The 27,506-nt window shown below is 50.6% G+C and overlaps 7 protein-coding genes across 7 annotated transcripts; 3 read left to right on the plus strand and 4 right to left on the minus strand.

Moving 5' to 3' along the window:
• Positions 1 to 347: 347 nt before the first annotated feature.
• On the minus strand, positions 348 to 4,505 carry GT037_004096 (uncharacterized protein; the record flags this gene model as incomplete). The annotated part of the gene is made up of 3 exons (XM_038929143.1): positions 348 to 1,184; positions 3,172 to 3,269; positions 3,419 to 4,505. The coding sequence occupies 3 exons, from the start codon at positions 4,503 to 4,505 to the stop codon at positions 348 to 350; spliced, it is 2,022 nt and encodes a 673-aa protein (XP_038788850.1).
• Positions 4,506 to 4,794: 289 nt separating this feature from the next.
• Positions 4,795 to 8,302, plus strand: GT037_004097 (uncharacterized protein; the record flags this gene model as incomplete). The annotated part of the gene is made up of 3 exons (XM_038929144.1): positions 4,795 to 5,074; positions 5,123 to 8,171; positions 8,224 to 8,302. The coding sequence occupies 3 exons, from the start codon at positions 4,795 to 4,797 to the stop codon at positions 8,300 to 8,302; spliced, it is 3,408 nt and encodes a 1,135-aa protein (XP_038788851.1).
• A 309-nt stretch (positions 8,303 to 8,611) lies between these two features.
• On the minus strand, positions 8,612 to 9,913 carry GT037_004098 (uncharacterized protein; the record flags this gene model as incomplete). Its single annotated transcript, XM_038929145.1, has 1 exon — positions 8,612 to 9,913. The coding sequence occupies one exon, from the start codon at positions 9,911 to 9,913 to the stop codon at positions 8,612 to 8,614; it is 1,302 nt and encodes a 433-aa protein (XP_038788852.1).
• Positions 9,914 to 12,386: 2,473 nt separating this feature from the next.
• Positions 12,387 to 13,457, plus strand: GT037_004099 (c6 zinc finger domain-containing protein; the record flags this gene model as incomplete). Its single annotated transcript, XM_038929146.1, has 1 exon — positions 12,387 to 13,457. The coding sequence occupies one exon, from the start codon at positions 12,387 to 12,389 to the stop codon at positions 13,455 to 13,457; it is 1,071 nt and encodes a 356-aa protein (XP_038788853.1).
• A 1,679-nt stretch (positions 13,458 to 15,136) lies between these two features.
• GT037_004100 (acid protease) lies at positions 15,137 to 17,384 on the minus strand (the record flags this gene model as incomplete). Its single annotated transcript, XM_038929147.1, has 2 exons — positions 15,137 to 16,677; positions 16,760 to 17,384. The coding sequence occupies 2 exons, from the start codon at positions 17,382 to 17,384 to the stop codon at positions 15,137 to 15,139; spliced, it is 2,166 nt and encodes a 721-aa protein (XP_038788854.1).
• Positions 17,385 to 19,235: 1,851 nt separating this feature from the next.
• Positions 19,236 to 23,208, plus strand: GT037_004101 (uncharacterized protein; the record flags this gene model as incomplete). Its single annotated transcript, XM_038929148.1, has 4 exons — positions 19,236 to 19,772; positions 19,820 to 19,903; positions 19,950 to 20,042; positions 20,191 to 23,208. The coding sequence occupies 4 exons, from the start codon at positions 19,236 to 19,238 to the stop codon at positions 23,206 to 23,208; spliced, it is 3,732 nt and encodes a 1,243-aa protein (XP_038788855.1).
• Positions 23,209 to 25,912: 2,704 nt separating this feature from the next.
• On the minus strand, positions 25,913 to 27,426 carry GT037_004102 (3-hydroxyisobutyryl-mitochondrial precursor; the record flags this gene model as incomplete). Its single annotated transcript, XM_038929149.1, has 2 exons — positions 25,913 to 27,253; positions 27,307 to 27,426. The coding sequence occupies 2 exons, from the start codon at positions 27,424 to 27,426 to the stop codon at positions 25,913 to 25,915; spliced, it is 1,461 nt and encodes a 486-aa protein (XP_038788856.1).
• Between the last annotated feature and the right edge of the window lie 80 nt (positions 27,427 to 27,506).

Raw genomic sequence — 27,506 nt, forward strand, 5'->3', positions numbered from 1 at the left:
TTGTATTCTTCCATGTTTGGTGAGGCCATGGGCGGGAAAGGATTTCCTATTTGGGGTATGCAGGGCTGTGCGGCTCTGCGGGGTCTTGGCGGGGAAGAAATATAGGATCTGGAGTGGCAATGCGGGTATGGGGTGATGTAGGCCGAGATGTTGAGGATGTTGATCTTCGTATTGTGGTGGTGGTGATGATGAGGTTGATGTTCGGTGATGACTCGGGTGGGTACGGCGAGTAGTGGGTATGCCAGGGAAGAGACGAAATATGGTTTACGCGATCGAGCACTCCTTTGACCTCATGGTTCTCATCCTTCAGCTGACGTAGTCATTCCCTCATGCTCAATCTCTCACGATTATCCGATCGAAGCGTTAACACGCGCGTCCGATTGCATCGAGTCTTTCATCTGCTCGAATGCATCCGTAAACTCTGTACAGTCCCAGACATCGTCCTCTTCAGGAACGAATCGCGAACCTGCGTATTCATCTTTCGATAAACCGAGAGATGGCACCATCTCTAGGTGCAAGATCTGACGCATTCGCTCGTCTTCCCACCAAGATCTTTGACCCATCCAAGTAGCAACCAGACCAACACGCTGCTCCCTAGTCTTGTTAGTCACAGCGAAGAAAGCCGGTTTGAAGGTCATCCCACGCGGCGGCTTCAATGAGAATGTCAGTGTTTCCAAGTTCGGAAACTCTTCTAATATCGCCTCGCCATTGCGTAATATCTCTGGCCAAAACCGTCTCTTCCAGCAATAGCTCACATGCTCGAGAGACTTGTCAAAGATGCCGCGAGGACTTGCTTCAGTTACAACGTGCCTTACTAAACACATGTTGGCAAGTCCGACGTTGATGTTGCCTAGAGCCCAGAAAGAGAGGACGTTCATTCCATAAAATACTGGGCTGCTCTCCGCTCGAAGCTGTCGACATGTTCTCCAAAGTGCGACGGGTATTTGGCCAGTGCTTAGCGGTTGCGGTTCAATCGGTCCGTCACCGCCATGTCGGATGTTCATTGCTCTCGCGACTGGCCGGACAGCAAAGGGGTCGCGTGAGTAAACGAGGATCGCGCCTGGGACGCGAAACGCGAACTCATAGACTAGATCTCGAAGCTCGCGTGGTAGATCCAGAAAGCCTACTCTAGAATCGTCTTCTTTGAACGATGGCGCCCAGGTAAGCGATGTGTCCGGTTGTTGCTGTGGTTGTTAGCTTGTAGGTGGCCAGGGGGTTGCGACCGATGGCACACACGTTTGACGCCATCGTCAATTGGCGTTCCTACAACTGCGATGCAGGATATGAGAACGAAGGCATCAGCTTTTCACTCTTCGTGATGACTGCGATATGGTAAAGGGCGGAAGAATGACAGGCAGAATTCCTGAACTAACCATGTTGGGTACGATGGGCGGGGCTCAGTAAATCTCGCGATAGGAGTTATGGATCTATCCTCGCGTCCTCGCCTTGCGATACTGACTATCCATACAAGCTTTTTCGCATGTCGCGCATTTGTTCTAATACGGATGTTTCATGCCTCCAACATGACTATGCTAGCTATCAGAAACGCGTAGACATGGTTGCAGGCATTGTCCGCGCTTGACGCAATGGCTTCAACCACGGTGTAGGTCTCGCTAAGACGTATTCGTTTGCAGCATAACTATATATCAAGAGCGCAAATCTACTCTGCTACTCTGACTTTCAGGTACCGTTTCTCTTCCTTTTCTCAAAATCTACGACAAGAAAGTCATGTGCGCTTCGTTCAAAACGAACTGAAAACAGGAACATGAGCCACGCCCCTTCCAACACGCCATCGTGCTTCTTCATATCAATTCACTATTACAACGTCAGCCCTAGACTTTCGGAAAAAGGCCTCCCCTGACTACTGTTTCCAGGACATTACTGCAGAGCTACATGTAGTGTGCTGGGCCAGTCTTCAAAAACACCACTGACCGCGCCCATGTCTTCATATGCTCGAAAATCGAAATCTCTAAGAGCACCCACTACGTCTTTCAAATTGAAATGCGGCGGTTTCTATGGCTGCCTGGATTTTGGTGTTGCTTAGTGTATAAAGAAAGGCATTGAATCTGTCTTGAAACAACGACTCATTCTTGCTCCTCGAATTCCTCAAAAGTACTTGATGTCATGGCAATGTTTCCAGCGTGGTTTGGAAAACTCAAAAAAAGAAAAGCAAAGACTAGCATGATCTCGCCTTTTCGTTCCAACTTCAGTACGCTCAGGCTTGCATTCTGTACTCTACCACTGTTCTCAAAACCTACGACACACTAGAGTATGGCTGGAGTACGACGTGATATGATCTGAGTTGGCCCAAAATCGCCTGTGAAAGCACATGCGCCACTACTTGCTTTGCTCTAAATGTTCTGGTCGCCTTCCGAGAATGACGAAATCAGCAATGCGTTTGTCTATGGTTGTCCATGCTGCGGTAATCGCTTAGCTCATGTTTCAAAATGAGTAGCTTCACAACATATAAAGTCGTTGTCTCTTGGATCCCTTTGTCACTTTACCAATAAGTCTCAGACATGTAAAATATGCTTAACAAAAACAACCATACAACCAACATGGCTCTGCTGCTGCTGCCGCCACCGATTATCAAAACTATCTTTAGATGGGACATGATCTGCGCGCTTGCTTTCTAGACACTACGAAGTTGGCCACTGCCCGAACCGCAAACTATTTGCAAAACTAAAGTGCAATGTCATGTCACCTAGGTGGACTGCGCGCTTCTTCCTCCCTCTGAGAAGAAGATCCGCTGCTACACATGGGATAGTTGGCACGTCAGCCAGTGCATATAAGATGTCTCGCCGCCTTGCTGCCTCTCTCTCTTTCATCTTCCATTACGTTTACCAAAAACATCAAAAACAATCGAAATGATCCTGATGTTGTTTTCCGCACGAGTGGTCTAAAGCTTTTGCATTCAACAAGATGCCTCTGCGTGTCATTGCCTGCCTCAATTACCATTACTCCATGTTTTTGTGACTGGAGAAATCAACCAAAAACCATGAGTTTTCATTCTCATGTCCTTCTCTACCTTTTGAACAGGTCATTTGATCAAGACGAAAGAAGATACGAACATGTTTAGGTGGAGTGAGGAGAGCATGGACGAAAATCTCCTTGAGAAAGCATATATGTCCGCGCCGGAGCCGGTTCGGAGTTCATCATAAAAGAACGTACTGAGCAAAGCATGAACTCGAGCCCGGGGTTCAAAAAATGCACATCAATACCCTTGATGGTCCTGTTCGTCAGTTGTTCCTGACCTCGCTGCCAGATGCCTGGCAATAGTCAAGAGAATCGCTCCTAAAACATTGCGGCTTTGAGTGTCTCATGTTTTACTGTTCCATTTTTTTTTAAGATCATATCTTCCGTCGACTATACGCCCAATAAGCCTTCATGGGCAACTTCCAATCCACCTTTCTAAGACTCGCATCAAATATGTCAAAATCTACGCCTTGTAACCTATCCAACCAACTCTGCGTCGCGATGCTCGGCATGAAAACCCCAAAGGCTTGTTCCACCTCCGCCAACTGCGCCTCCTGCCCCGTGTTCATCTGCTGCACACTATACTGATGATCCTCCTCATTCTGGTGTTCAAAGTCATGGCCAAGTGTACCTTCTGATCGTAGTTTCGAAAGCATCTCGCGCGCAGTGATGAGATGATCGTTTGCGCGTGTTGCAACTGTGAAGATGGCGTCGCGCAGACCGGGAGCAGATGCGCCTTGTCGGAAGACGTCTTCTTCGCGGACATTGGCTTCAGCCATTACATCGAGGGGAAGAAGTACGGCGCCTTGGGTGGGACCAGATTGGCCTGTCATGGAGTTGCTTGTACCTAGTGGCTGTTGTGGAGGGAAGGCGATGAGTGGGATGCCGCGTAGTACAGCGGCGATGCCCATGGCCTTGCCGATGTGCGACGCAATGTGGTCTGTGGTAAGAGAAGCTTGAGGGAGTGCCGAAAGCGTCAGGTATAGCATTGTTGAGTATGTATTCTCGGCATAGCTCTCCAGTGCGGTCAAGGTAGGGTATGGTGGGTTGCCTAGATACTGTTCTCTTGTATTGATGATGCGGTGGAACCAGTTCTTGCTTAGCCGTGCCTTTCCATCAGATCGCTCGTGTAAATCCTCAGCCGCTTGTGCTAAGAGAATGGCAACTGGCTCTTTCGGCGGTGTGCCAGCTAATGCCTTGGTAACAGTATCTCTCCAGAACTGCATGCGCATCATGCCGATTGTAGGTGTACTGGTCGTATCGGCGACGCGAGCGACATCGACGTTGAAGGCGCGGATAGCGAGGTAAGCATCTCGGGAGGATTGCGGTATGAAGGTTTGGAGGATGTGTGAGGGCGCATCGTATGTTCTGACTAGGTTTGCGCAGTATGCTCGAGCACGTGCGATTTCGTCTTGGGAGGGACGAGCCGCATCCTGCAGACAGGGCGTAGTGTGGAATTGCCTCCGTCGTGGGCTGGGGTAGTTGTGTATGCGCCGAATGGGAGCTGTGCGGAGCCTGGGAAGTGGCATTGAAAACTTTTGAGACGGGGGAAAACTATTGTACAAGGCAAGAACTCATGGCAGACCAGACAGAGGGTCAAGGAGAAATCGGGCAGTTGTTAAAGAATGACGAGATGTACGCACAATCTGGGGTGGACACAATTGCGCGTGGTAAGGCGCAAAGAGTGGATGGCGACTGGCTGTTTGTATGACGCTATCACGTCGATCACCCGCAGTCGCCACGTGAAAGCGCGTCGACGCGTCGAATTGCATGCAGAGCGGCGAATGCGCAACACCAACAACGACATCGCACAACACCATGGAGTCGCCACATCCCGACGAGAGACCTGCAAAAAAGCCCCGATTCTTCATAGAAGATGACTCTTCGCCTCCACAGGTCCGCTCAAATCCCACCGACCCTCCTCCTCCGTCGTCCCCGCCACTATATGGCACAGGAAGACCAGACGAAAGCAATGGAAACGACGAGGAGACTGATTTTGGTAGCTTCGATGTCGCCATGCTCCAGGCAGTTGTAGGGGAGCTTTCGACCACTGTACTACGGAAGCTGAAGGACGTGAGCGGCAGCAATGTAGAACGAGGTATGCAAGCAGATGAGCGACTTCAGGCGTATGGCTTACAATTGGCAGCAATAAACCTCTATCTAGACGGTTCCTGGAGTAAAATGTCACCACCAATTCCTGCTCCAATCTTCCAGCCCCGCCGGCAGCCCGTCCAGATGACAATAGCGAATGCTATGAAGCGTACCGATTCCGAAATGTCAACCGCATCCACACCAGGCTCGGGGACGTCTACACCAACAATACTGCGAGAGATGCCTAGCAAACGATATATTGGTTCCTTCGGTGTTGCAGCCTGGGCCACCAAAAGCGGAAGCAACTTGCTGAAACACGACGAGAAGATTCGAATCGAGCGTATGAAGCCACAACCCAAGTTGACCAAGGCGAAGAAGGTTATCCAACTCAAGAAGCCAGACATCATAGTCAGGTTTCTGAACGGGCGGGGTGAGGAAGTTGGCAGGTTGGACAAAGACTCCGCTACTTGGGTGTCGGTACTACTCGACCAGCAGGTCTGCTCTTTTGAAGGCTCGGTCGTGTACACTCCGGATAAGCTACGGACTGGCGACACCATCTATCTGCAGCTGCGGGCTTATTTTATTCGCGCGGCATTCGACAAGCGACAGTTTGCCAAACCGGACAACAACCGAGAGATCAACCTGTTCGAGCAAAAGGAGTCGTCCGATGAACGAGACCTTCGCCTGCGTCAAATTGGTTTGGTCAAGCTTTTTGAAAACATCAACCTCCAGCCAACACGCGAGAATGAGACGACAGCGAAGCATAAGCGACAAGGCCTACTACAAGCGGCAGAGAGCGAGGAGAAGAAGAGTGATAAACCAAAGCCGAAAAGTGGCACACCAGCAACGCCGATGACGCCTGCCGATCCTACATCTTCACCACCTCCCGATGAAGCCGAAGAAGGAGAAGAGCTGGAACAAGACCAGCTCGACTCGCTGTACAAGAAGGCGCAATCATTCGATTTCAACACTCCGACCATGGAGCCAGCCAGGACTTTCCGCATGGATTTGCGAAAGTACCAGAGGCAGGCACTGTACTGGATGGTCAGCAAAGAAAAACATCAATCGATAGAGGACAAAGAGACCTCGATGCATCCGTTGTGGGAGGAGTACCAATGGCCGGTACAAGATGCAGACAACCAGCCGGTAGCGGTCATTGAGGATCAGACCATGTTTTACGTCAACCCCTACTCCGGCGAGCTTTCGCTAGAGTTTCCCAAACAGGAGCAGAATTGCCTCGGTGGTATACTCGCTGATGAGATGGGTCTCGGTAAGACTATCGAAATGCTCAGTTTGATCCATACACATAGAACAGAAATCGACGACGATACACTGGCGACACCGAAACGTCTGCCGCGGTTGCAAAAAGCGAGTGCTGATGTCGAGCCTGCACCATACACTACGTTGGTCATAGCGCCTATGTCACTACTTGCGCAATGGCATAGCGAAGCTGAGAAGGCGTCCAAAGATGGTACGCTGAAGGCTATGGTCTACTACGGATCGGAAAAGGCTGTGAATCTGCAAAAGCTATGCTGCGCATCGAACGCAGCTAATGCGCCCAACGTTGTCATCACGAGTTACGGTACAGTACTGTCAGAGTACAATCAGGTCATTGCGCAGGATGGAAATCGAGGCTCACACGGTGGCATTTTCTCGCTCGACTACTTTCGTATTATCCTTGATGAAGCACACTATATCAAGAACCGACAGTCGAAAACAGCAAAAGCTTGCTACGAACTCAGCGCAAAACATCGGTGGGCCCTTACTGGAACTCCCATTGTCAACCGTCTCGAGGACCTGTTCAGCCTAGTCCGCTTCCTCAAGGTCGAGCCATGGGCGAATTTCTCCTTCTGGAAGTCGTTCATTACGGTGCCGTTCGAATCAGGTGACTTTGTGCGTGCTTTGAATGTGGTACAGACTGTGCTAGAGCCGTTGGTACTTCGTCGAACCAAGGATATGAAAACGCCTGATGGCGAGGCCTTGGTACCACTGCCCCTACGGACGATTGAGGTTGAGAAGATTGTGTTGTCACAGGCTGAGCGTGACGTGTACGACCACATCTATCTGCGCGCAAAGAGCTTCTTCAGTGCTAATGCAGAAGCCGGTACACTGATGAAATCCTACACGACAATCTTTGCCCAGATTCTGCGACTACGGCAATCATGCTGTCATCCTGTTTTGACACGCAAAGCGAACATCGTCGCTGATGAAGAAGATGCTACGCTAGCATCAGATCTCGCAAACGGATTAGCAGATGACATGGACCTCTCTTCTCTTATCGAGCGCTTCACGACCGAAGGCGATCAGGACGTCAATAAGTTTGGCGCACACGTCCTGAAGCAGATCCAGGATGAAGCTACAGCCGAATGCCCAATCTGCTCAGAAGAACCCATGATCGAACAAGCAGTTACTGGCTGCTGGCACTCAGCGTGCAAAGAATGTCTACTAAACTACATAGCCCACCAGCGCGACAAGAACGAAATCCCCCGCTGCTTCAACTGCCGCGAATCCATCAACGCACGCGACGTCTTCGAAGTAGTCCGCCACGACCATGTGACCGAAGATGATGAGAAAGAACATTCCTTCGGCCTCCGCGTCTCCGTATCACCGCCTCCCTCTACACAGACCCCCCGCATAAGCCTACGCCGCATTGGTCTCTCCGGCTCCGCAAAAACTCAAGCCCTCCTAGGGCACCTGAAGAAAACTCGCAAAGAAGAAAAAGGTGCCAAGACTGTCGTTTTCTCACAGTTCACATCCTTCCTCGATCTCATAGAACCGGCTTTAACCAGAGACCACATCCCCTTTCTCCGCTTTGACGGTTCCATTTCGCAGAAAGAGCGTGCGCGGATACTGGCTGAGTTTACCACGTCGCATAGACCTTACGTTTTGCTACTAAGTTTGAGAGCGGGTGGTGTGGGGTTGAACTTGACGTGTGCGAATAAAGTGTTTATGATGGATCCGTGGTGGAGTTTTGCGGTTGAGGCGCAAGCTATCGATCGAGTACATCGAATGGGGCAAGAGAGGGAGGTCAAGGTTGTGAGATTCTGCGTGGAGGGAAGTATTGAGGAGAAGATGCTTAGGATTCAGGAGAGGAAGAAGTTTATGTAAGTTTGAGGAAGTGGTGTTGGTGGTTGGGTATATGCTAATGTGAGACAGTGCGAGTTCGTTGGGTATGATGAGTGATGAAGAAAAGAGAGTACAGAGGATTGAAGATATTAAAGAGTTGTTGAGTTAGAGGACAGGTCGGCTGGAGAGATATCGAGGGATAAGGAAGAGATGTTTTTGCTTGGATATACCCTTCTCTGGCTGGCCCGAGGCCTGGAACTGGAAGCTTCCAGATCTAAGCATCTCTGTCGAGATACTCACGCGCGCACATGAACCAACATTGGGCTTACATGACTCTATACATGATCTACATAATTGCCTGCCACGTATTCTGTGGACGGTATGCTTGCATTTTACCGTATGAAACGTTGCAATGCAGAATCACTATGTCAGGACTGTGAACACGACAAACTATTCACTCGCTATCTACAGAATGGTTCTAATTTTTGTCGATTCTTCGTACCCAGAGATCCATCCAATTCAACCAATAATACCTATTCTCCCAGTCGTCTCCATATGCATCCGCCATGAGCTCATCCTCGAGTCCATGGTCATCGAAACCATCTTCCGCTTTTTCATAATGGTTTGTGAGGAATCGTGCGACCGCTGGTGATGCGCGATCGCTCAATGAGTATTCTCGCTTCTCGATGTCGACTGTCATGATATCGCATATCATGGCCGCTGGACCTTCAGTTGGGTCTTCCGAGAACAAGTCCGCTATGATTTGAACCAGTGGCATCTGGACGGGGAGGAAAGCCGTGACTACTAGTGTACCGGCGTCGATCGCTAGGAGACCTTCTGGATCGCATACGAAGCTGATATTATCGCCATCATTGGATAATTTCTTTAAAATTCGATGATCTTTAATCTCATAGTTGGGGTCTTGTAGTACAAGCCTTATCGCAGGCCGATCCGGGTCAGCTTTGCGGTAAAACTCATTCAGAGTTTGCATGATGCTGAAAACGGCCATGTACTGAATAGCCGAATGATAAAACTTCTTATTCAGATTCAGCGCACCCAGTCCAAAGCAAACGACCTGCGTAATCGGTGCACATCTCTTAGCTGTTTCCTCGAAGTCTTCACGAAGCTTCCTCCTTGAAGAGCTCTCTTTCCAGAGTCTTTTCGTGTGCATCATGGCTGCCCAATATTCTTGCATCTTAGCAGTATTTTGGTGTTCATTCAAGGACTGCCGATGGAAGGTTATGAACGTGTATGGTGTGTCGATGCAGTCATTTTTACTATCTTTGTTGTACTCTCGAAGGGCTTTGATCTGGTCAGAATGTATACCATATCGATCCTGGAATTCAGGATGCATCTCTACCCGGGAAAGATATTCAACCTTGATGAAGTTAGAGTTACGATTGTTGTTGTCCAATCGCCAGATCTTGTACCCATTGTGATTAAGCCCGTAACCATATAGATTTTGAAAGCCTCTCTGATCAGGTCTTATAGAAAACCCTTCACGTATCTGGTCGACAAATAGTTTGACATCGTTCAACAGTCCGCGCGTGTAGATCGGTTTGCGCTCGTGGTGATTCTCTTGGGTAATGAGGTCAACGTGGTATCCGAAGACGATCTCCAAGTCTTCTTCATCAGGGTCGTCCAGCAAGTCGAAATTTGTATTCTCTTCGTCGTCAATCCCCTCACCGGAATTATCTCCCACAACGGAAAGATTTCGAAGTTCATCAATAACATCTGCAGTCAAGTTGATGGAGGTTTTCCTTGCACTACTCAAAGACATACAAAACGCGTGTTGTGAATTACCGTCCTTGGATATATTCGCAAAATCGTTCCCGGTTGATTGGCGTTGCCGTTTCGTCGTGGTGATTTGCTTGTGGGCATGAAGGTAGCAGGGGTCGTATTAGATCGAAAGCGAGCATACCCAGCGATACAACATGACTTCTTCACCCTGTTCAGAATACCCTCTCCTATTTGAGCGGCATTGTGAAAGTACTGCGAGTCGCAATTTTCTTCCCTTTCAGATTGAGACATCGTGAAAATCGGTCGGGGATGGCCAGCGAAGATGGCTCGACGTTGTAATCGCGATAAGTAGCGATATGCTGTGCACTGTTTGGGTTTTCAAAAGGAGAAGAATTCGAAAAAGCTTTTACACGGGTGATGCATTTCCACTCATCTTTGTCTCATCGTGGCATGAAAAGCCACAAAACCCAACCGCGGCTCGCACTTCACTAACCTTGGTAGAGTTATCAGTATCCCAATCAGCAATCGTGGCGTGCTTGTAGGCTTATAGATAAATTCTGAAGAACCGAGAAGCCAGCTTCATGTTCAGCCTGTTGGCAATCGCCTACTCAACCTCTTTAAGCATGATGAGTGTGACTGATGTCTTTTTCCAAGTCACCAGTACCTTCTGTCAGAGGCCTTTCTGTGAGATGGATAGCCAATAAGAGCGGACTGCTCAGAGCCGCTACCATGTGAATTGCCGGACGGCCAGGATATCCGAAGAGCTCATCATTACTGCTGTTCGAAACAGTGCTGTTGATGACCCTTTCGACGGCTGGAGCGCCCAAGGCTGACCACCTCTACCTCATCGATGTCGACCCAGAATCATGTTATCGGCGCATCTTGTGTCTGCCTACGCTTCCTCTTCAATATTGCCGTAGCCTGATGCTAATCAAGAAAAACAAATGGGAACCTTACCTGATCTTCGAGGTTACCGAACACCAAGCGGCTTGCAAATTGAACATGGCTGGCAGATAAAGATGACTCCAACATTTACCTTGATGAAATATTAAAGGTGAGTCCGTTGAAACTCTGAATTGTACGAATTCTTGTGTGCGGCCAGCTCTAGGCTCCTGTCTCGCACTTTGCGTTTGGCGTCCATCCCTCCAGATCGCAAAAAGCATGGGCGCCATGCATACGAGTGTGCCGTGGTTCCGCGAGAAAGCACTACCTACATAAGTTCCAAGGCATTATCTTCCAGTCATCATGGTTAATGACGTTGCTATCGCACGCTTGATTGGAGTTTACACACAACGATGGCGCCGCAGAGATGGAGCTGTATTTATGATGGCGAGCGCGCGATTATTTGAGACGGATCGTCAAGTGCGGAACGAGGCGGATGTCGCACTAACCCACTGAACGGCGATGTCGACGACGGCCACCTCAATCTTGGAAGCTATATCTATCCTGTTACGAACTCTCGAATGCGAATGCGAGCTCTACCCACTCAAGCGAAGATTTGATTCGATACTGTCTTGATTGAACTGGGTATAGTGTGGGATCATCCTTGCGTGAGAAGATTCTCCCGACCCACCAACGAAAGCATCGTCCACGTACCTCACATCGCATTCGCGTTATCCCTCATCCTGCGGCTTGGGAAGACTTCGAGACGGTCCGTTGCGACGATAGCCTGATCGGTCGGTTCATCGTGGAGGCCCAAAGCTTTGGTCTTCGGTCACGTAGCCCGCTGCAATGCCACGCCTCGGCCACAAAAAGTCCGTAACCGTCACCCCACCCTTACCAATCGCCATCCACAAATCAGTAACATCAAGCCGTTGCATCCTCGTTCGTCCACGTTCGATATGTCAAGCTCTCCATGTGCTCTTGTCTAACCTAGTTCCTTCTTATAGATCACGGTTAGGCTGCCGACAATGCAAAGCTCGTCACGTTAAGGTAGGGTGTATCATATTTAATCAAGCACTGCATGCTTATATAAAGTCAATACTGAAGTAGCTCAGTGTGATGAACTCAAGCCGTGCACCAATTGCGCTCGCCATGGCGTCCCGTGTAGCCTCGTCGTATGGGATCCCAATACATACCAGCCTACCGCTTCGGCATCTTCCGCAGCCTCTTCATCGCGACGTACGAATCAGTCACCGCCCGAACGATCCATAGCTGTACGACCCACAAACTGGCTCTTCGCATACTAGAGCTTTTCTCATTGGTGTAACAGGACTCTTCGGCATCTTCAACGCCTGCCGTTCATACAGGCTACTCGCGTAACCCGTCGATCGCAGCCGGAGCAAGGGCCGTGTCGACAATATCGGAGGAGGATTCCTCCGACTCTGATGCATACCCCTTCTTGTCTAGATATATACATGCTGGTCAACCGTCTCAGTCTTCACTATGGCTGCGAGACTTGGAGCTCTTGTAAGTCGGCTTAGCTTGGGCAAGAATTGTTACCAATTATCTTTAGACATCACTGGACAACGGAGGCGTTCGATGGGCTATCTCAGAGACCTGATATTCGAAACATGTGGCGAATAGAGGCTCCTAAACACGCCAACGCGCACGACTATTTTATGCATGAGATTCTAGCCTTTGCCGCGCTGCACAAGGCGTACCAACAGCCTTCAGATCAACGCCAGCCATACTACGCTTGCGGTATACACCACCAGGATCTTGCGATTCGAGGTGTCCGCGAGAGGCTCCATAACGTTACAAACGAAGAGGCTCCGGCGATTGTAGCTACGTCAACGCTTCTTACTCTAAGCGTCTTTGCTTCAACAGGATTTGAGGCTCAGTCCGCACCCACTACTGCAGCAGTAGACGGCATCTGTAGCATCATGAATGCCTTCCATCTTATGCAGGGTATGGGACATGTTCTTGCGCTAGCTCAGGCCACAGTGAGAGAGTCTTTTGTCGGCCCTATGTTGAGAGATCCGACAGAACCTACTGCATCTCAACCAATGCTACAAGACTTGAAGGACCACTTGCCTGCACTGGCTGCGTTTATCAGAAGCAAGACCGATCTTCCGGAGGTTGAACGAAAATTGTATCTCACAACCATGGCATACTTTGAACCAGCTCTTCAAATATCGTTACCTCCTCGGGTCGATAACCGAGAGCTTCGTTTCCTGTTCTTTTGGCCTCTCCACTTGGACCCAGAATTTATGGAATCTCTTCGACAGCGGAGATCAGGCGCTATCGCAATTCTGATGCATTACGCGGTTGTGCTTCTTGCAGCTGAGCCTCGATACTGGTTCATGGAGGACTGGGGCCATCGTGTGATGAAGGCATGTCAGAAGGTCATCGATCAAAACTGGATACCTGCTGTACAGTGGCCTCTGTCGTTTCTCGACCAAGTTCCAACATGGGATTTGTTCGCAAATCTTACACGCCAAGGACAGAGTTCTGGACCTTTGATGAACACGTCATCTACATTACAGCAGCCGACAGTCATTCCTCAACAAGAGCCTACCCCTATGAGATCTTCCGCTTCCCATGGCGAGACGCCACAGCCCTTCTCTTTGCAACTACAAGGCACAAAGTATGCCGTTCAGATGGGTAGCGCAGTCGACGAACAAGTCCCAGACGAGGATTAATCCCTAGTTCTGCCTCCACGTCATGCAGTGGCTAGACCAAACATAACAACTCAATGAATTTGTAGCCGATGCTATATTGCGCATGAGCGTGGCGCAATTTTTCACCCATGATCACGAGGTTGCCGTGTTATGGACCTGCAGTTCTCTAGCGGCAGCAAGCAGCGAAACCTCGGGTACATCCCAAGAGGGCGGTGCTCCCGGCTAGGTACCCGCATCAATAGCGGCAACTCGATGCACACCACGGCCGGCAATGCGAAAGAGATCGACGGCCGATAAGTACTTTATTGCGGCGTAGTCGTTGCAATTCCAATTACTCTAGCACGACGTCATTGCAAGCTGCATATCATGTGTAGGACGTCAATACGAATGAGCATGTAATTATTGGCGCTCCGATCTTATGTTGGCTTTGCATCGCATTTCGTCCACTGAGCAGCCCGCACGCCAAGACGCAACTCTCGTACTTGCAATATATATGCCGACTTGTATGAACGCCCGCCACTACGTTGCTTACACGAACGCTGTCCGGGCAGGCTTACACGTGCGGTGTTTCTGCTCATCGCAAGAGTCATCGCATGCCCACCACCAACCTAAGCCCAAGCACCATCTCAACAACTCGCTCATGCGATCGGTATGACTATGGAGAATTGCCACGTAAATATCGCTCAATGGCATACCGGGCTGACTTTGCTTTCCATTGCACCCAATATGCGACCCGTGTTCTGTGTGACAGCCCCCAAAATGCTTTCTTTTCGCTTCTCACTCACGATCCAGACCCGTGCCGCTTTCTCACGTAAGTCGTATGCGGGGCTACTGCACGGTACTTTAGCCAGCCGCTCGAATGACTGGTAACAAAGAACGGTAGCGTATACTGCGATCCCATGTGCGCGCGCCTTCCTCTTTCGACATAATGGAGGATGGGGAATGCTGAGCCTCATTGTTGGTGACGAGACATTTTCATTGTTGTCTGAAAAGGTATACGAAGGTGGAAATTCGATTTATACCTCTATGAGTGATATCGATAAGTCCCGCGTCCTCGCGCTGCTGTCAAAATAGCGACATCAATAGTAGATACGGTTCTGATGCTTCCACCATGTGCGCAGGCCAACGTGAATGCGCATGCAGCGACGATCCTTACTGCGAGCAACGCGGCAATTTGGCGTTGCCGCAGTGAGTCAAATAGGAGTGATGCGCATATTGAGGATCTTCAGTAGTGTTCTACCGCTCCTACATGTCGGAAGCTAGAAGATCCGTTCTCTAGGATGCAGCCACTGGTGTGGAGAGCATACGATATTGTACAGTGAGGCTGCAGATGCAGTACTGTTTTTACGATGCTGTACTGCATGGAAATCGTAATGCGTACTACGAAAAAGCGTTCGATTGTTGTGAGACGTCGGAAAATTAATGAAAGGTGCTGATGCTGTGAACTTTGTGTGCTGCGCAAAGATAGCAATACGATGTACTATTACATTACAGTCATAAAGAGTGTACTAGTGGGTATCCCAATCGTCCAATCGTGATAAAAGCCACCAAAGAAAGATCAAGAATTGAACTGGAAATGTCGTAGTTTCGGGTGAGAATGGTAAGGAGCCAAAAGGCATGAAACGAAGCAATCAACCATCCAGAACAACAGGAAGAACGTGCAATCAAGAAGTCACCACGGTGTCCCAAAATGTCGACCTTCAAGCTGGTGACATCGGTCTGTTCGGGTCGTCTTCACTTCTCCGCCAGCGTTCTAGCTCTTCAGGTGTTGGCTGTGAGACCGCTGTGCTGTCGCTTTGGATAGTCGTGTCGCTCAGTCCCCTAGTGTGTGACGGCCGTCGATGCATTGTAGATTCCTCCGCATGTTCAGTGTTTCCAGCTTGTGCTCCTGCCTTCGCTCTAGCAATCTCCTCCGCAGTAGCTGGCGCACCAGGCTCTGCTTCCGAGTTGGCCGCATCAGTACCAGGCTCCGCTTCTGACGCGTTCTTCTTCGCCAATACTTCATCGATGTTAGTGGAAAGTGAATTGTCGCTCGGACTTCGACTGTGCGGAGGTTTCTGAAACGGTTTCGGGTCTTCGTTCTTTTTGGGCAAGGAGCTTATCGCATCTTCACCAGGGAGTTCTGCAATTGGCGTGCGCGGTGTGTTGTTGCCGGACGAGCCGCGATCGCTGGGCCCACCCTGGTGTCGCGTCCTACCAGCGGCAAAATAGTCGACAGTTTCACGGCCTTCGGGTGGAGGACTATAAAGCTCGGCAGGAGTGCTTTCGGGTGACAGTTCGCTGATAGGGGGGATAGACTTGTGATCAGCGTTGTAGTAACCAGTTGTAGAGTCTTTCGGTGACTGGAGAGCTTCGGAACCAGTAAGCTCTGAGATACGGCGATGTTTGATCTCAGTGCCTGCATAAGTTGTGTCAATCTCGGAGGGCTTCTCCGCTTCTTCCTTAGCCTTCTCCTTCTTCGCCTGCCGGCGTTTTCTCCACAAAAAGAAGACGCCGATGGCAACTATGATGAAGGCGCCAACTATACCAACAACGATTCCAGCAATCGCACCAGCTGAGAGCCCACCTCCAGAGTCAGGGTTGTTCGGAACAGGCAGCCCAGTAAAGGATTTGTCAAAGATAGTGACAAGGCTTGGGGTTGGCATCGGATCAGAGAATACAGCTGGACCAATAGTGAAGTTCTGGTGCTCATAATCAACAACAAGGTACGCTTCCTGCAACAGCGTGCGTCCCAAGACAGATTGTCCGTCTCCTGCTCGCTTTATGGGAAGATATCGCGTTTCATTGGTGAAGAACAGGAAGCCCGCTTGTTGAGTTAACGCGGAGTATGGTAGAACGATGGAAGTGAACTTCGCGCTGTCAGTATTGGCGTTGGCGCTGATTTTGAACGATACAGTCGCGTTGAATCGAAGATTCTGTTCGTGAGATGTGTCGTTGACAGTGAACAGTTGACTAAAGTCGTCAAACCCTAGGCCGAATTCGATAACGAAACGATCGCAAACCTCGTCAGGCAAGACGAGGTATGGGAGGGTAGAGTCGATGACGGCGGGGAAACTTTGGTTTGTGATAGATCTGGTATCGGTGTCGGTACCCTGGTCTGGCCTGTAAAGGATGGAGTTGACGCCAACAGCGAGCGTCGTGTCCTGTACACTAGGCATGCCTATCTCGACGCCCTGCTCAGACAATCGTGCTTTATCGTAACCACCCAATATTAAGCTTCCAAGTACTCCGTGGTTGTTACCTAAGCGCGTTAGCATTGACAAAAAATGAGAAACGTTGTGACAGCGGCAATCATAGAAGTGTACGCCACAAGATGTACTTACGATAGTAAGCGCCAGCCGTGTATCCGAATGAGCGACTCGCGATCTTGTGTGCGCTTCCGTAAAAATTATCAATGAAGTTCGGCTTGAGTGCGCTTGGAGGACCGGTTGAGCCGACGGCCAATCCCAATGAACCCATGAAGAAGTTCGAAAGCGTATACTTCAAGACGTACTGTTGCGAGAGCATGGTACTTTGTGGCGAGGATTCACCCAAGCCCACGTTATCCGTGCCCCATACCGCGCTTGCATCGCCATTCAGTTCGCTTTTGTTGAACCATGGCGGTAAGGGTATTGTGTATGTTCCAGCGGCCTGCCATGTGGAAGATTTGGTGTCATCGAAGCCCAATGATTGAGCGCCGTCAAACGGCATGATACCGCGACTCGCTGCGCAGTCTTCGACATTGGGCTCATTACACCAATCAGTCTCTTGCGGTATTAGGGTGGCTGGTGAGGACGTGGATATGAGGACTCTGAAATTCTGGCCGTTGCTGTTGTTTTTGCCATCGTCGCCAACGTTGATGAAGAATGTTGACCAACTTCCGTCAATGCCTTCAAACTTTCCGCTTGGACTCAAAACATATGGCGTTGGCGGAAGCTGGATCGGATCGGCACGCTTCATAAAGAGCATCGTAGCAATTTGAGCATAACGGTTGTTGATCGGGTTGATGAATGATGGGTCGATAGGAAAGGATCAGAGATAAGAAGCACAAGCCGTGTACAACACCAACACCATGTCACTACTACAATTAACTAGCCGCAGCCTCGACTCTAGGTCAGCTGGAGCTGGAGGTGCGGCAGTACTGAGATTGAGCCGCAACATTCTTAGGCAGTGCACACCAGCACTCAATAAACAATAGTCTGAACGTCCTCATCCACGTTGCTTGGATCGGTTAAACATCGATTCGCCTGGCCGTCACAGGCGCGTCAAGCCCGTCTGCTTATTGTGGATGTAAAAACGCCCGTACCTCAGGCGGGGTAGAGGCACGGTATCGCCAGGGCGCCCTGAGGTTGCATATTACCTGTGGAAAAGACACACTGTGACTGGACATGGCGACACCGGTGAAGGGGCACAGGTTGTGTGGGCGCCATCTGTTGTCCTATTGGGGGAACATTCAGTGTAGCGGGATCGCGACAGGCATTCCATCGAGAGCTTGGATGGGAATCGCTGTTGAGCAAGGCCGCAGAAAGGCTGCATGCTGAGATGGCTGGAAAGGCGAACCTCGAGAGAGGCCTTGACAGCCCGCGGAAAGGCGTTGAAGCTTGACTGGATACAGTCATTAGGGCCGCTCGATGATCTTACTCAGCGGGAGCCAGCAGCCCAATCGTGCAAGCCGCTGCCCCACTGTCCCGTAGAGCACGGCCCTCGGTTCTCACGTGCATGCACCTCCACCCACACCTTGCATCATGCACTGATCACAGTCACTCTTCTTGTCACCCTGCACAACCACTCCCTATAAAAGACGCGTTCATAGAGGCTATCATGCTAGGGTCGTGTAGCCAGTGCGAGTGTGGCGTTCGATACTAGTGGATCAGTGTAAGGGCCGCCCTTCTACTTCCAGCGTACTCTTCGTTTCGGCCCCCAGAACACTGCCTTCACCAGGATTTTGTTTGGCGCCAGAGCCTATCGCTGGCGATTATGGGCTGCAGGACACTAGTCTATACGAGGGAGCTTGCTAGCTTTATGCGGCCTCACATGTATCCATGTCAGCAATCGCCATGGATGGGACCACTATGGATGGGATTTTCAACTTTGCTCCAGACCTCTGGGTAGGATAACGTCCCGCCTTACCTACGGCCGTCCGGCCATTGTCAATTTGTGGACCGGATGCGACACTACCTCTCGGGTATCCACCAAGACATTTGTGGTCTTATTCTGCGGCTCTGGCTTTGGTGGCAACCTCTCACCATTCAGTCGTGCCGGCTGTATTGCTTAAAAAAGGTCTAGGCAATCTGGGTTTACTTCGATGCTGCGACCAAGCCCGGGCGTTCTTGAATGGCAAGCGGTCAGGTAGATCTATGCCTTCGGCTTGGTTGTTCTGCTTCCGGCCTTGTGTGTACACACCCTAGTGAACAGGATCACTGTCGAAGCTCGAGTAATCTCAGCCTCGCCAAAGAATTCGTATGCCTAGATGCTGCCGTCATATGCAGGCCGGTTGTTAGCTTCGTCATCGTTTTATAGTTACCCGTTCCTGCCTACTTGCTTCCCCTTCCCGAGCCTCCAGCCCATCTTCCGTCGCAAGGTATGTGATGCTCCCTTTGGTACCCCATTCTTTTCATTCTTGATCTTTATACTATTCTAATTGGAGAAGAAGGCATCTCTCCGCGAACAGCGCTACATCCACTTTGTCGCAGAGAGCATGGACCTTTGTTTATATAGCGCTTCAATCCCTCTGGAAACCCCATCACGTGTCTAACTGACTTGTCCAGCTCCAAGCCGTGTGTCATTCGTTCAACCAGCGTAGCAGTCTGTCGCTTCAAGATGCGCACTTATTGGCCTCTCCTTCTGGCTTTGACCAGGTCAGCTCGCGGCCAATATAACAGTACAGTTCTGGGTGCCCAAGCCACGCCATCGCCGCCCTCATCTTCAGCGGAAGCTGCTGAGGAGACTTTCCAGGCGCAAGGTGGAGGGTATGGCCAGGGCAGCACTTGCAAGACCACGAGCACGATATACGAATATGGAAAGCCTTCCACCTCCACTATCAAAGTTACTGTCACTTCGCCTCAGACATGTCCCAAGCCGGTCACCAAAACCCAGACTGTCACCTCGTCGCAAGGATATGGTGTTGGGTATCCTGTAACTGTCACAGTCACGTCTACGAAGGAAGTCACCAAATCTGCCGGAAACAATCCTTCCCCACCAAAGACAATCACTGTCACTTCTACAAAGGAAGTCACCAAATCTGATGGGTACAACACTCCCCCCAAGACGATAACTGTCACAACTACCAAGTCTGGTTATATTACGGTCACTTCTCCTGGATACTGCGCAAATCCACCTCCCATGACTACTACAAAGGTATTATTGCCATTGAGTTACACTTGAACACATACTGACTGAGAAAGACCAAAACTGTTACTGAGTCAGCGTATTGCCCTGTTAAGCCCCCCGTGACCGTGACTCAGGTGAACAACTCTACCATCACAAAGGTACTTTCCCTACTCGCAATAATTCAGGTCATCACTAACGAATTAGACCGAGCATGAAACCGTTACGGGGCCCACGACAACAATAAACAACACCATAACTCAGCTCACAACGCTGACACTGACTTCGACAGTGGTCACAGTAAGTAGTCTCCAGGAATTTCCTTTGGCTTGTTGGCGCTCTACCCATACCGATCACATGCCATGGTGTCGCTTGATTGTCCCAATCATTCGACCTGCCGCCTCTCTGTCGAACCGCAAGTCGCTTGAATCCACTAACATGCTTACAGCTGGTCCCAACTACTGAAATCAGTTACACAACGACCACCGACTACAAAACTAAAACTGAAACTGATACCACCACGCAGACCGATACAACCACGGAAACCGATACTACCACAGAAACTGATACCACCACGGAAACTGATACCACTACGCAGACCGATACCACCACAGAAATCGACACCATAACCCAGAGCGACACCACCACAACCACGCAAACTGACGTTTCTACGACGGTCAGCATTTCTACATCCACATACACCTCTGTCACCACTTACTCTACTACACTCTACGAGACTAGTACGCTGACACTACCGGGAACCACTTCCGTCACAACGGAGACAGTCGTCTCTACAGTCACGGCAACGCTTACCCTGACTGACTACATTTCTGTGACGTCAACTGTTCCTGGACCGACGGTGTCAGTTCCAGGCCCAACAGAGACTACAGTGCAGACAGTTTCAGTCCCTGGACCAGTACAGACAGTATCAGTGCCTGGGCCTGTCGAGACGGTATCAGTACCTGGACCAATTGAGACCATAATCAGTTTCCAGCCGACAACGACAACTGAGAGGATCAGCATAACGACAACCTCTCTCACAACTAGTATATCCACTTCGGTGTCAACTTCAACAACGACAGAGTTGGTTGTGACTACCTTTACTCAATCTGGTACCACAATCACTAGTACCGAGACAATCACCTCCGAAGTGTTGATCACGACTACGTTCACGCAGACTCTGCCAACAACTGTGGTTTTGATATCTGATCGAACTTTCACCCTGACAACTCCAGGCCCCACGCAGACTGTTGAAGAGACCGACACCGTTACCACGACAGTTGAAGAGACGGATACTCTTACTCAGACAGTAACCGAGGTGTCCACTTCACTCAGCACTCTGACCCTGCCACCACAAGTCATCGTGACTACGACCACCCTCGAGGGTGAGACTTCAACAATCACAACTCAGCTCCCGCCTAGCACGGTAGTATCAACGATCGTGTCGACTCTCACTTTTCCGCAGGTCACAGTGACATCTGTCAGCGTCTCGCCTCCTGAGACCGTGATAGAGACATTTACACAGCCAGGTCAGATTACTACCACAACTTTGACTCTTCCCAGAAGTACGACAACGTTCACGACGCAGCTCCCTGCGAGTACTGTGCTTTCTACCATCACCCTACCTGGCGACATCACAACGACCACCGTACAGCTTCCGGGCACTACATCCGTTATAACTACTCAACTTCCTGCGAGTACTGTGGTTTCTACCTTGACGCTACCAGGCGATGTTGTCACTTCCACAATCCAGCTTCCAGGAACTACTTCCGTGGTCACGACTCAACTTCCCGCGAGTACCGTAGTTTCGACACTGACGCTGCCTGGCGAGATCACGACATCGACTGTCCAACTTCCCGGAACTACATCTGTGATAACTACCCAACTTCCCGCGAGCACTGTAATCTCGACAGTAACGCTTCCGGGTGATGTAGTCACTTCCACGATCCAGCTACCTGGACAAACCTCCATCGTGACTAGTCAGCTACCAGCCAGCACTATCCTCTCGACGGTAACTCTGCCTGCTGTCACTTCCACAGTGATTAGTCAATTGCCAGGAAGTGTTTCGACAACTACCCAACTAGCAACTGTCACTTTACCAGGATCAACAGTTTTGAGCACTATTTCCCTTCCCGGCTCGACCTCGGTATCTACTGTAACCTTACCTGCGACGGTCTCGGTCTCTACTATCCTGATCACACAGTCATTCGTTACCACTCAAGTGCAGCCCACGACGATTGTGCAGACATTGACACCAACCTCCACGTCCACGACGCCTGCATCTATCTCGTGCTCTAGTCAATGTCAGATCGATGTCACTGCGACCAGGTTAGAGTACCCTGGAGCGGTCGTGACCAGTACCGTATCCGTTCCAACGGTCACCCTTGAGATCTACACGGATAGGTTCTCGAACCCAGTCAGCTCTTCTGTGGTCACCAACCCACTGCCATCTCAAGCGTCTCCAACATTCGTATGGACTTACTCTGGTGTAACTTTGACTTATCCCACAACTTACGCAGCCTATGAAACGTTTAGCCATCTCGAGGTGGAGGCGGTAGGGACAGTTTGCGTGACTGAGACAGATACTTTGACCTTGCCAGCTCCCACAAATTACGCATCTCTCATTGTTCCCTTGAGCGAGGTCCTTGACACAGCATTTGTGGCGCCCACGGTAGTCAGCTATCTCAATCAGCAGCCGACAATTATCGCTCAACTTGGACAGTCGATTGGCCCAAGCGCATGTGATCCAATCGACGGAAGCACAGTCGACGGTATCCAATCTACAGTCGGGACTGCCGTTTATGTCACGTCTGTTGCAGGTTTGTCAACAGCAACAGTCCGCAAGCCGACAGCACAGTCCCAGGTTTTGCCATCTTCTGAAGCTCCAGCCACTACAAGCCCAGTACCAACGAGCAGTGCTGCTCCCCCAAGTTCAGTGCCGCCACCACCTCCCCCAACTTCAAGTAGGCCACCCCCTTCACCTCCTTCTTCCAGCGCAATCCCAGTTCCTAGCAGCTCGCCACCACCTCCATCAAGCGTGGCCGCACCACCTAGTAGCCAAGCGCCATTGCCATCTAGTACTGTTATCCCACCATCCAGCGTTGCGCTCCCACCAACAAGTATCGCGCCTCCGTCAAGCAGCATTGCTGACTCCGCGTCTGAAGGTCCATCGCCATCTCCCATCCCCTCCTCGTCCGCCCTGCCTCCACCTCCCGAGCCATCAACGGTCCCTGAACCATCGACCGTCATCGAACCTTCTTCCTCGTTGGAAGCACCCCCTTCTGCCCCTCAATCCTCAATCCTCGTATCAAGCCGCACGTCTACGCGCTCGACTACCACTTCGGAAGGCAGCTCATCTGTTCCTCAGAGTTCGATGTCTGAGTACACTGGAGGTGGTGCGTTGCCAACAGGGCATATCGCAGGTTTACTCCTCGGAGCTGCAGGCCTTGGTCTGGGACTGTTCTAGTCGCTTGGTTGGGAAAGTAAGGACCAGTAAATACTCTTCAATGTTTGATGTTTAATGCAATAATGCTCTACGATGGGTTGGTGCACATCTCAACGGGTGTGTTGGATGTAATGTTAGGCTCAACAAAATGCTCCATTTTTACCAATCTAATATGGGAATGCTCTTCCATCTCATGTCGCGAACATATTGCTATGTGCTGAACTGCTGTGTCGTCTCTGCTGAGACCACTTGCCATATCAGGTAGCGGCCGTTCCTACGCTCTTTCCACTGCAGCCTTTCGTCCTTGCCCCACTTCGCGCTCGGCTCTCCCAAACCTACCAACAACCTTATCTCAGCCTTGCCGTACCCCTCACCCCCTCACCCCAAGTCACATCCATCGGATCCAAGCCTCCAATACTACCATCCATCTTAGCATCTTCATCTACAGCGTTCATCCAAGTACAAACGCCAGCTAGACGTGCAAGCCAAGCTTTTCCCTTCAGCTGAGTTGTTGAGCGCCACGAGCAAACGCCACCAGATGCGGAGATGGGCCGATGACCACCCAAATTCCGGATCCGTGGAGCGACGCTGACCTGCGAGGCGACCCGCGCATGCAACATTCTCGGCGCCGGTTCGCCGGATATGGAAGTAGCGGCCGAGTACGAGACCGTTGGGCGTTGTTGGTGGTGTTCTGTGGGCTGGGCTTGGCTCTGGTCCTTCGAACAGCACATATTGCTTGGCCTCGGAGAGGTGTTTGCGAGGGAGGTGTAGCGATCGTGAGCGGAGATATGGGAAAAGTCATACTGATACAGCACGCGGCATTCTGCGCAGTTGACCTGAGTCGTGACAACGTATGCCATTATGGCGATCTGATACGTCGAATTCACTTTCCCGGATGGATGAATGTCAAGCTCGAAGCCTTGATATCGAGGATGATTCCGAACACCCAATCCTGGGTTAGTGTGGCTACAGTTTCGCAAAGATGTAAACGCCACGAACAGCAAAATAAAGCATTAACATTCCGCAGCTTTGGAGGTTAGCGAAAGAGCCGGCCGGAGACACATTAACCAACTCCATCGTGGTATCTGGCCGCACGACGCCTTTTCACATGAGCATTGTAAGTTCAAAGATCCAGAAATTTGCAACGTATACAACTCTCTTGAAGCTATTGGTATGTATCAATGAGCTACAACGACGGCAGCAGCGACAAAGGTGATACCGATCTTCTTGTATTACCGAGGAAGGCCGTGGGCGTACGTCATGTTTGTGGCATTGGTCCTGGCATGTATGTCCAAGAATGCGCTCTTGATCGCATATCCATGAGCCATCATGGTGAGACTATTTCTGGTGACTGTTGCAAGTTCCTCCTAGCAGGTCGAACTTGTAGACTTGCACATGAGATCTAGGACGGTTCGTCGTCAATGATACTCTGAAACTCTTGGATGATCTGGCAAATGCCTTCTTCTCAAATTCGACGACACCTGAGTGGTCTTCGAACCATCTTGCATACTGTTCCGAAACCGTTGCTTAGCATTCTTTTGGTCTCATGTCTGATTCCTTCTTGAGCTTTCGTAGCTTGGCTTACCTTGCGTCAAATCTACCACGACATGGCAGTGGTAGTTTCCCGGACCTTTGCGTCTTGTTTTCCGGCCTGTCGAGTCAATTAATTCATCCAAAGTCTTACCGCCTTCATTCACAATCGCGGTGTTGGTGGAAGCTCCCATATCGGGTATCCCTTCATACGCCCGCATACATACATCGACTTCTTCTTCGCCTCCGATCTCCCATGCGATTAAGTACATGGTTTCAATAGATAAAGCGTTACCGGCTATGTTGACCACGCTTTATTGACTCTCCACTCCCCATAACGCATCGTCTGCGTCAGGCGATCGGATCCAAATAATGGCCGGTCATTCGTGACAGTTGTCTGATGTCCCGCCGCGGAATAGGCCAACAATAGCCCATCCTACAGTCCCTCCCCATTCCTGTGTACATAGGAATCTGATCACATCTCTGTAACAGCTGCCCTAGATCTTGAGTGCTTCCGAGTCTGCTGTTCGGACATTGCTAGTGGCCATGTCTAATACGCGGTCGCTATATCTCAACATCTCATAGATTCTGTACTGGTTCGTTAATCGCTTCCTCGTGGAAATACTAGTTGGGGATCATGTAAGGAGACTGGCAGGGGTTAGAGGGCGTTCTTTGACCAGTATCGAGTTTTCAGGGGGATTTGGAGTGTGCTACGTAAAATTCTCCGCGCTCCTGTCAGATGCTGGTTGTTTAGAACAGGATGTGTCTTGCGTGAATTCTGCTTCTCTACGTGCGTTCTCCTGCTGCTCTCACTATCTCCTGGAACTCATGTGAAAGTTGAACGGAAGATCGAGAGCCGGAAGATATGAGCAAGTGCGTGTGGCCTGTACTATGACAAGAAGATACTCTGACTGTCCAATCATCGATGATGTCATGATCCGTATCAACGATCAAGTCTATTAGAGCACTTGACTGTGAAAGATAACGCTTAAAGTGGAAGTTTCGTCGCTCCGACAGAAACCCTATATTCGACAGTGATATGCTGGATAGAAAAAGCAGGAAGACACCGAGAAGAAGTGAGTTAAAGTTCTCGTAGTTCAGACAGGTGGCCACGAACGCAAGATCCATTCAATATGATGTTTCATATTCACACTGCTTCCAAAAACGCAGGGTCGATAGCTATGCTTTTACCATACTATGCATACCTCTCCAATACTTCCGCAATCTTTTCCCTCACGCCCTGCTTTCCCTCATACTTCTCCAATAGCTTAGCAACAACATCCTCTCTCTTCTGTCCACTAGCTTCTCTCAGAATCTCTCCCTCCTTCGGCAGTCCAATCCACGCGTGAGGGTACTCCTTGTAGTCTGTCTCGCTAATCAGAGGCAATGGCGCTCCATCACTTCCAGCAAAGAAAGCATCCACGTCGTTATTCTTAACGTCCTGCAGAGTGTTGGGTTTCCAGTTTGGACGCTCCTTCTTGCGCTCCACCAGACGTGCTGTTACGCCCTCGACGAAATCGGGGTGAGCCATGAAGCGGGAGGCGATGTCGTATTCCTTTTGGAAAGTTTGCGCGATGGACCATTGGCGACCGATGCGCATCTGACGGAGGGCTACAGAGACAGAGATTGGCGACCGGCTGTTGATAGTCTGAATAGTCTTGTCGGCCCACTTCTGGATTTCCGGGTCATTGTGCCCAGTCTTGACCTGCTCGAGCGATTCCATGATGTTGCTGATACCCGGCTGGTCGTCATGGAAGACGGTGTCGATGACCTTGCGCAGTTCGCCCGAGATGTGCGGTCGCTCGGCAGGAAGGCCAGTGCTGAACTCTTCGATTGTAGAGTTGATGATCTTGAAGCGTTTGTGGAGATCCATGTAGTCGGGGAATTGTAGTTCGGCGAGACGCGCCTCGAGTTGCTGGAGAGTGGAGGAGTGGATGTAGTGGGTTGCGATGCCGTGGTAGAAAGCGTCCACGCCCTTGAGTTGCTCCGATGTGAGGGCGAGGTACGTGCCAAGAGCGCCTTCCATTCGAGGAAGGAAGAAGGATGCGCCGACGTCTGGAAAAAAGCCGATGGTCGTTTCGGGCATGGCGAAGAGGGTGTTCTCGGTCGCGATTCGGAAGGGTGCGTGTATCGAAAGTCCAACACCGCCGCCCATTGTGATACCGTCCATGAAGGCGACATAGGGCTTTGTGTATGTTGCGATGAGGTGATCTAGCTTGTATTCCAGTCCAAAGTAGTCTGAGCTCATCTGCTGCCCCTTTGCTCCTTCCTTGTTCCACTTTGCCAGGGCAGCGACGTCTCCTCCCGCGCAGAAGGCGCGGCCGTTGCCCTTGATTATAACGACGCCTGCCAGTTCCGACTTTGCCCACTCTTGTAACCTCGGTATGATCTTGCGGGCCATGGAACCGTTGAGCGAGTTCAACTTCTTCGGCCGGTTGAGCTCGATGCTGCGTACGCCGTAGTTGTTGGTGAAGATGACATCATCAGGGTCGTCGTCTTGCTGCGCTTTGAGAAGGTCTGCGGTGGGTGTAGCGTACTGTATAATTGTTAGGTCTGGTCGCGGATAATGGGCTGGAGGGGCGGCTGTACCTTCCTTGACCCGCTCATCCAGGCTGGATTTGTGATCTTTGCGCGCAATGGCATGGCGTTTGTCGTGCTTATCCGCGAGACGCTGCTCAGCGGTGTTCTTGTCAATGTGCGGAGAGACATGTGTGCGAGTGTAGATGAATGCGCGACGATGATGCAACTTTCACAGCTTCTGCCGACGAACCTCGGGTAGTCGCGCAAGA

This window comes from Alternaria burnsii (genome assembly GCF_013036055.1).
Source record: "Alternaria burnsii strain CBS107.38 chromosome Unknown 730, whole genome shotgun sequence".
Lineage (NCBI taxonomy): Eukaryota > Fungi > Ascomycota > Dothideomycetes > Pleosporales > Pleosporaceae > Alternaria > Alternaria burnsii.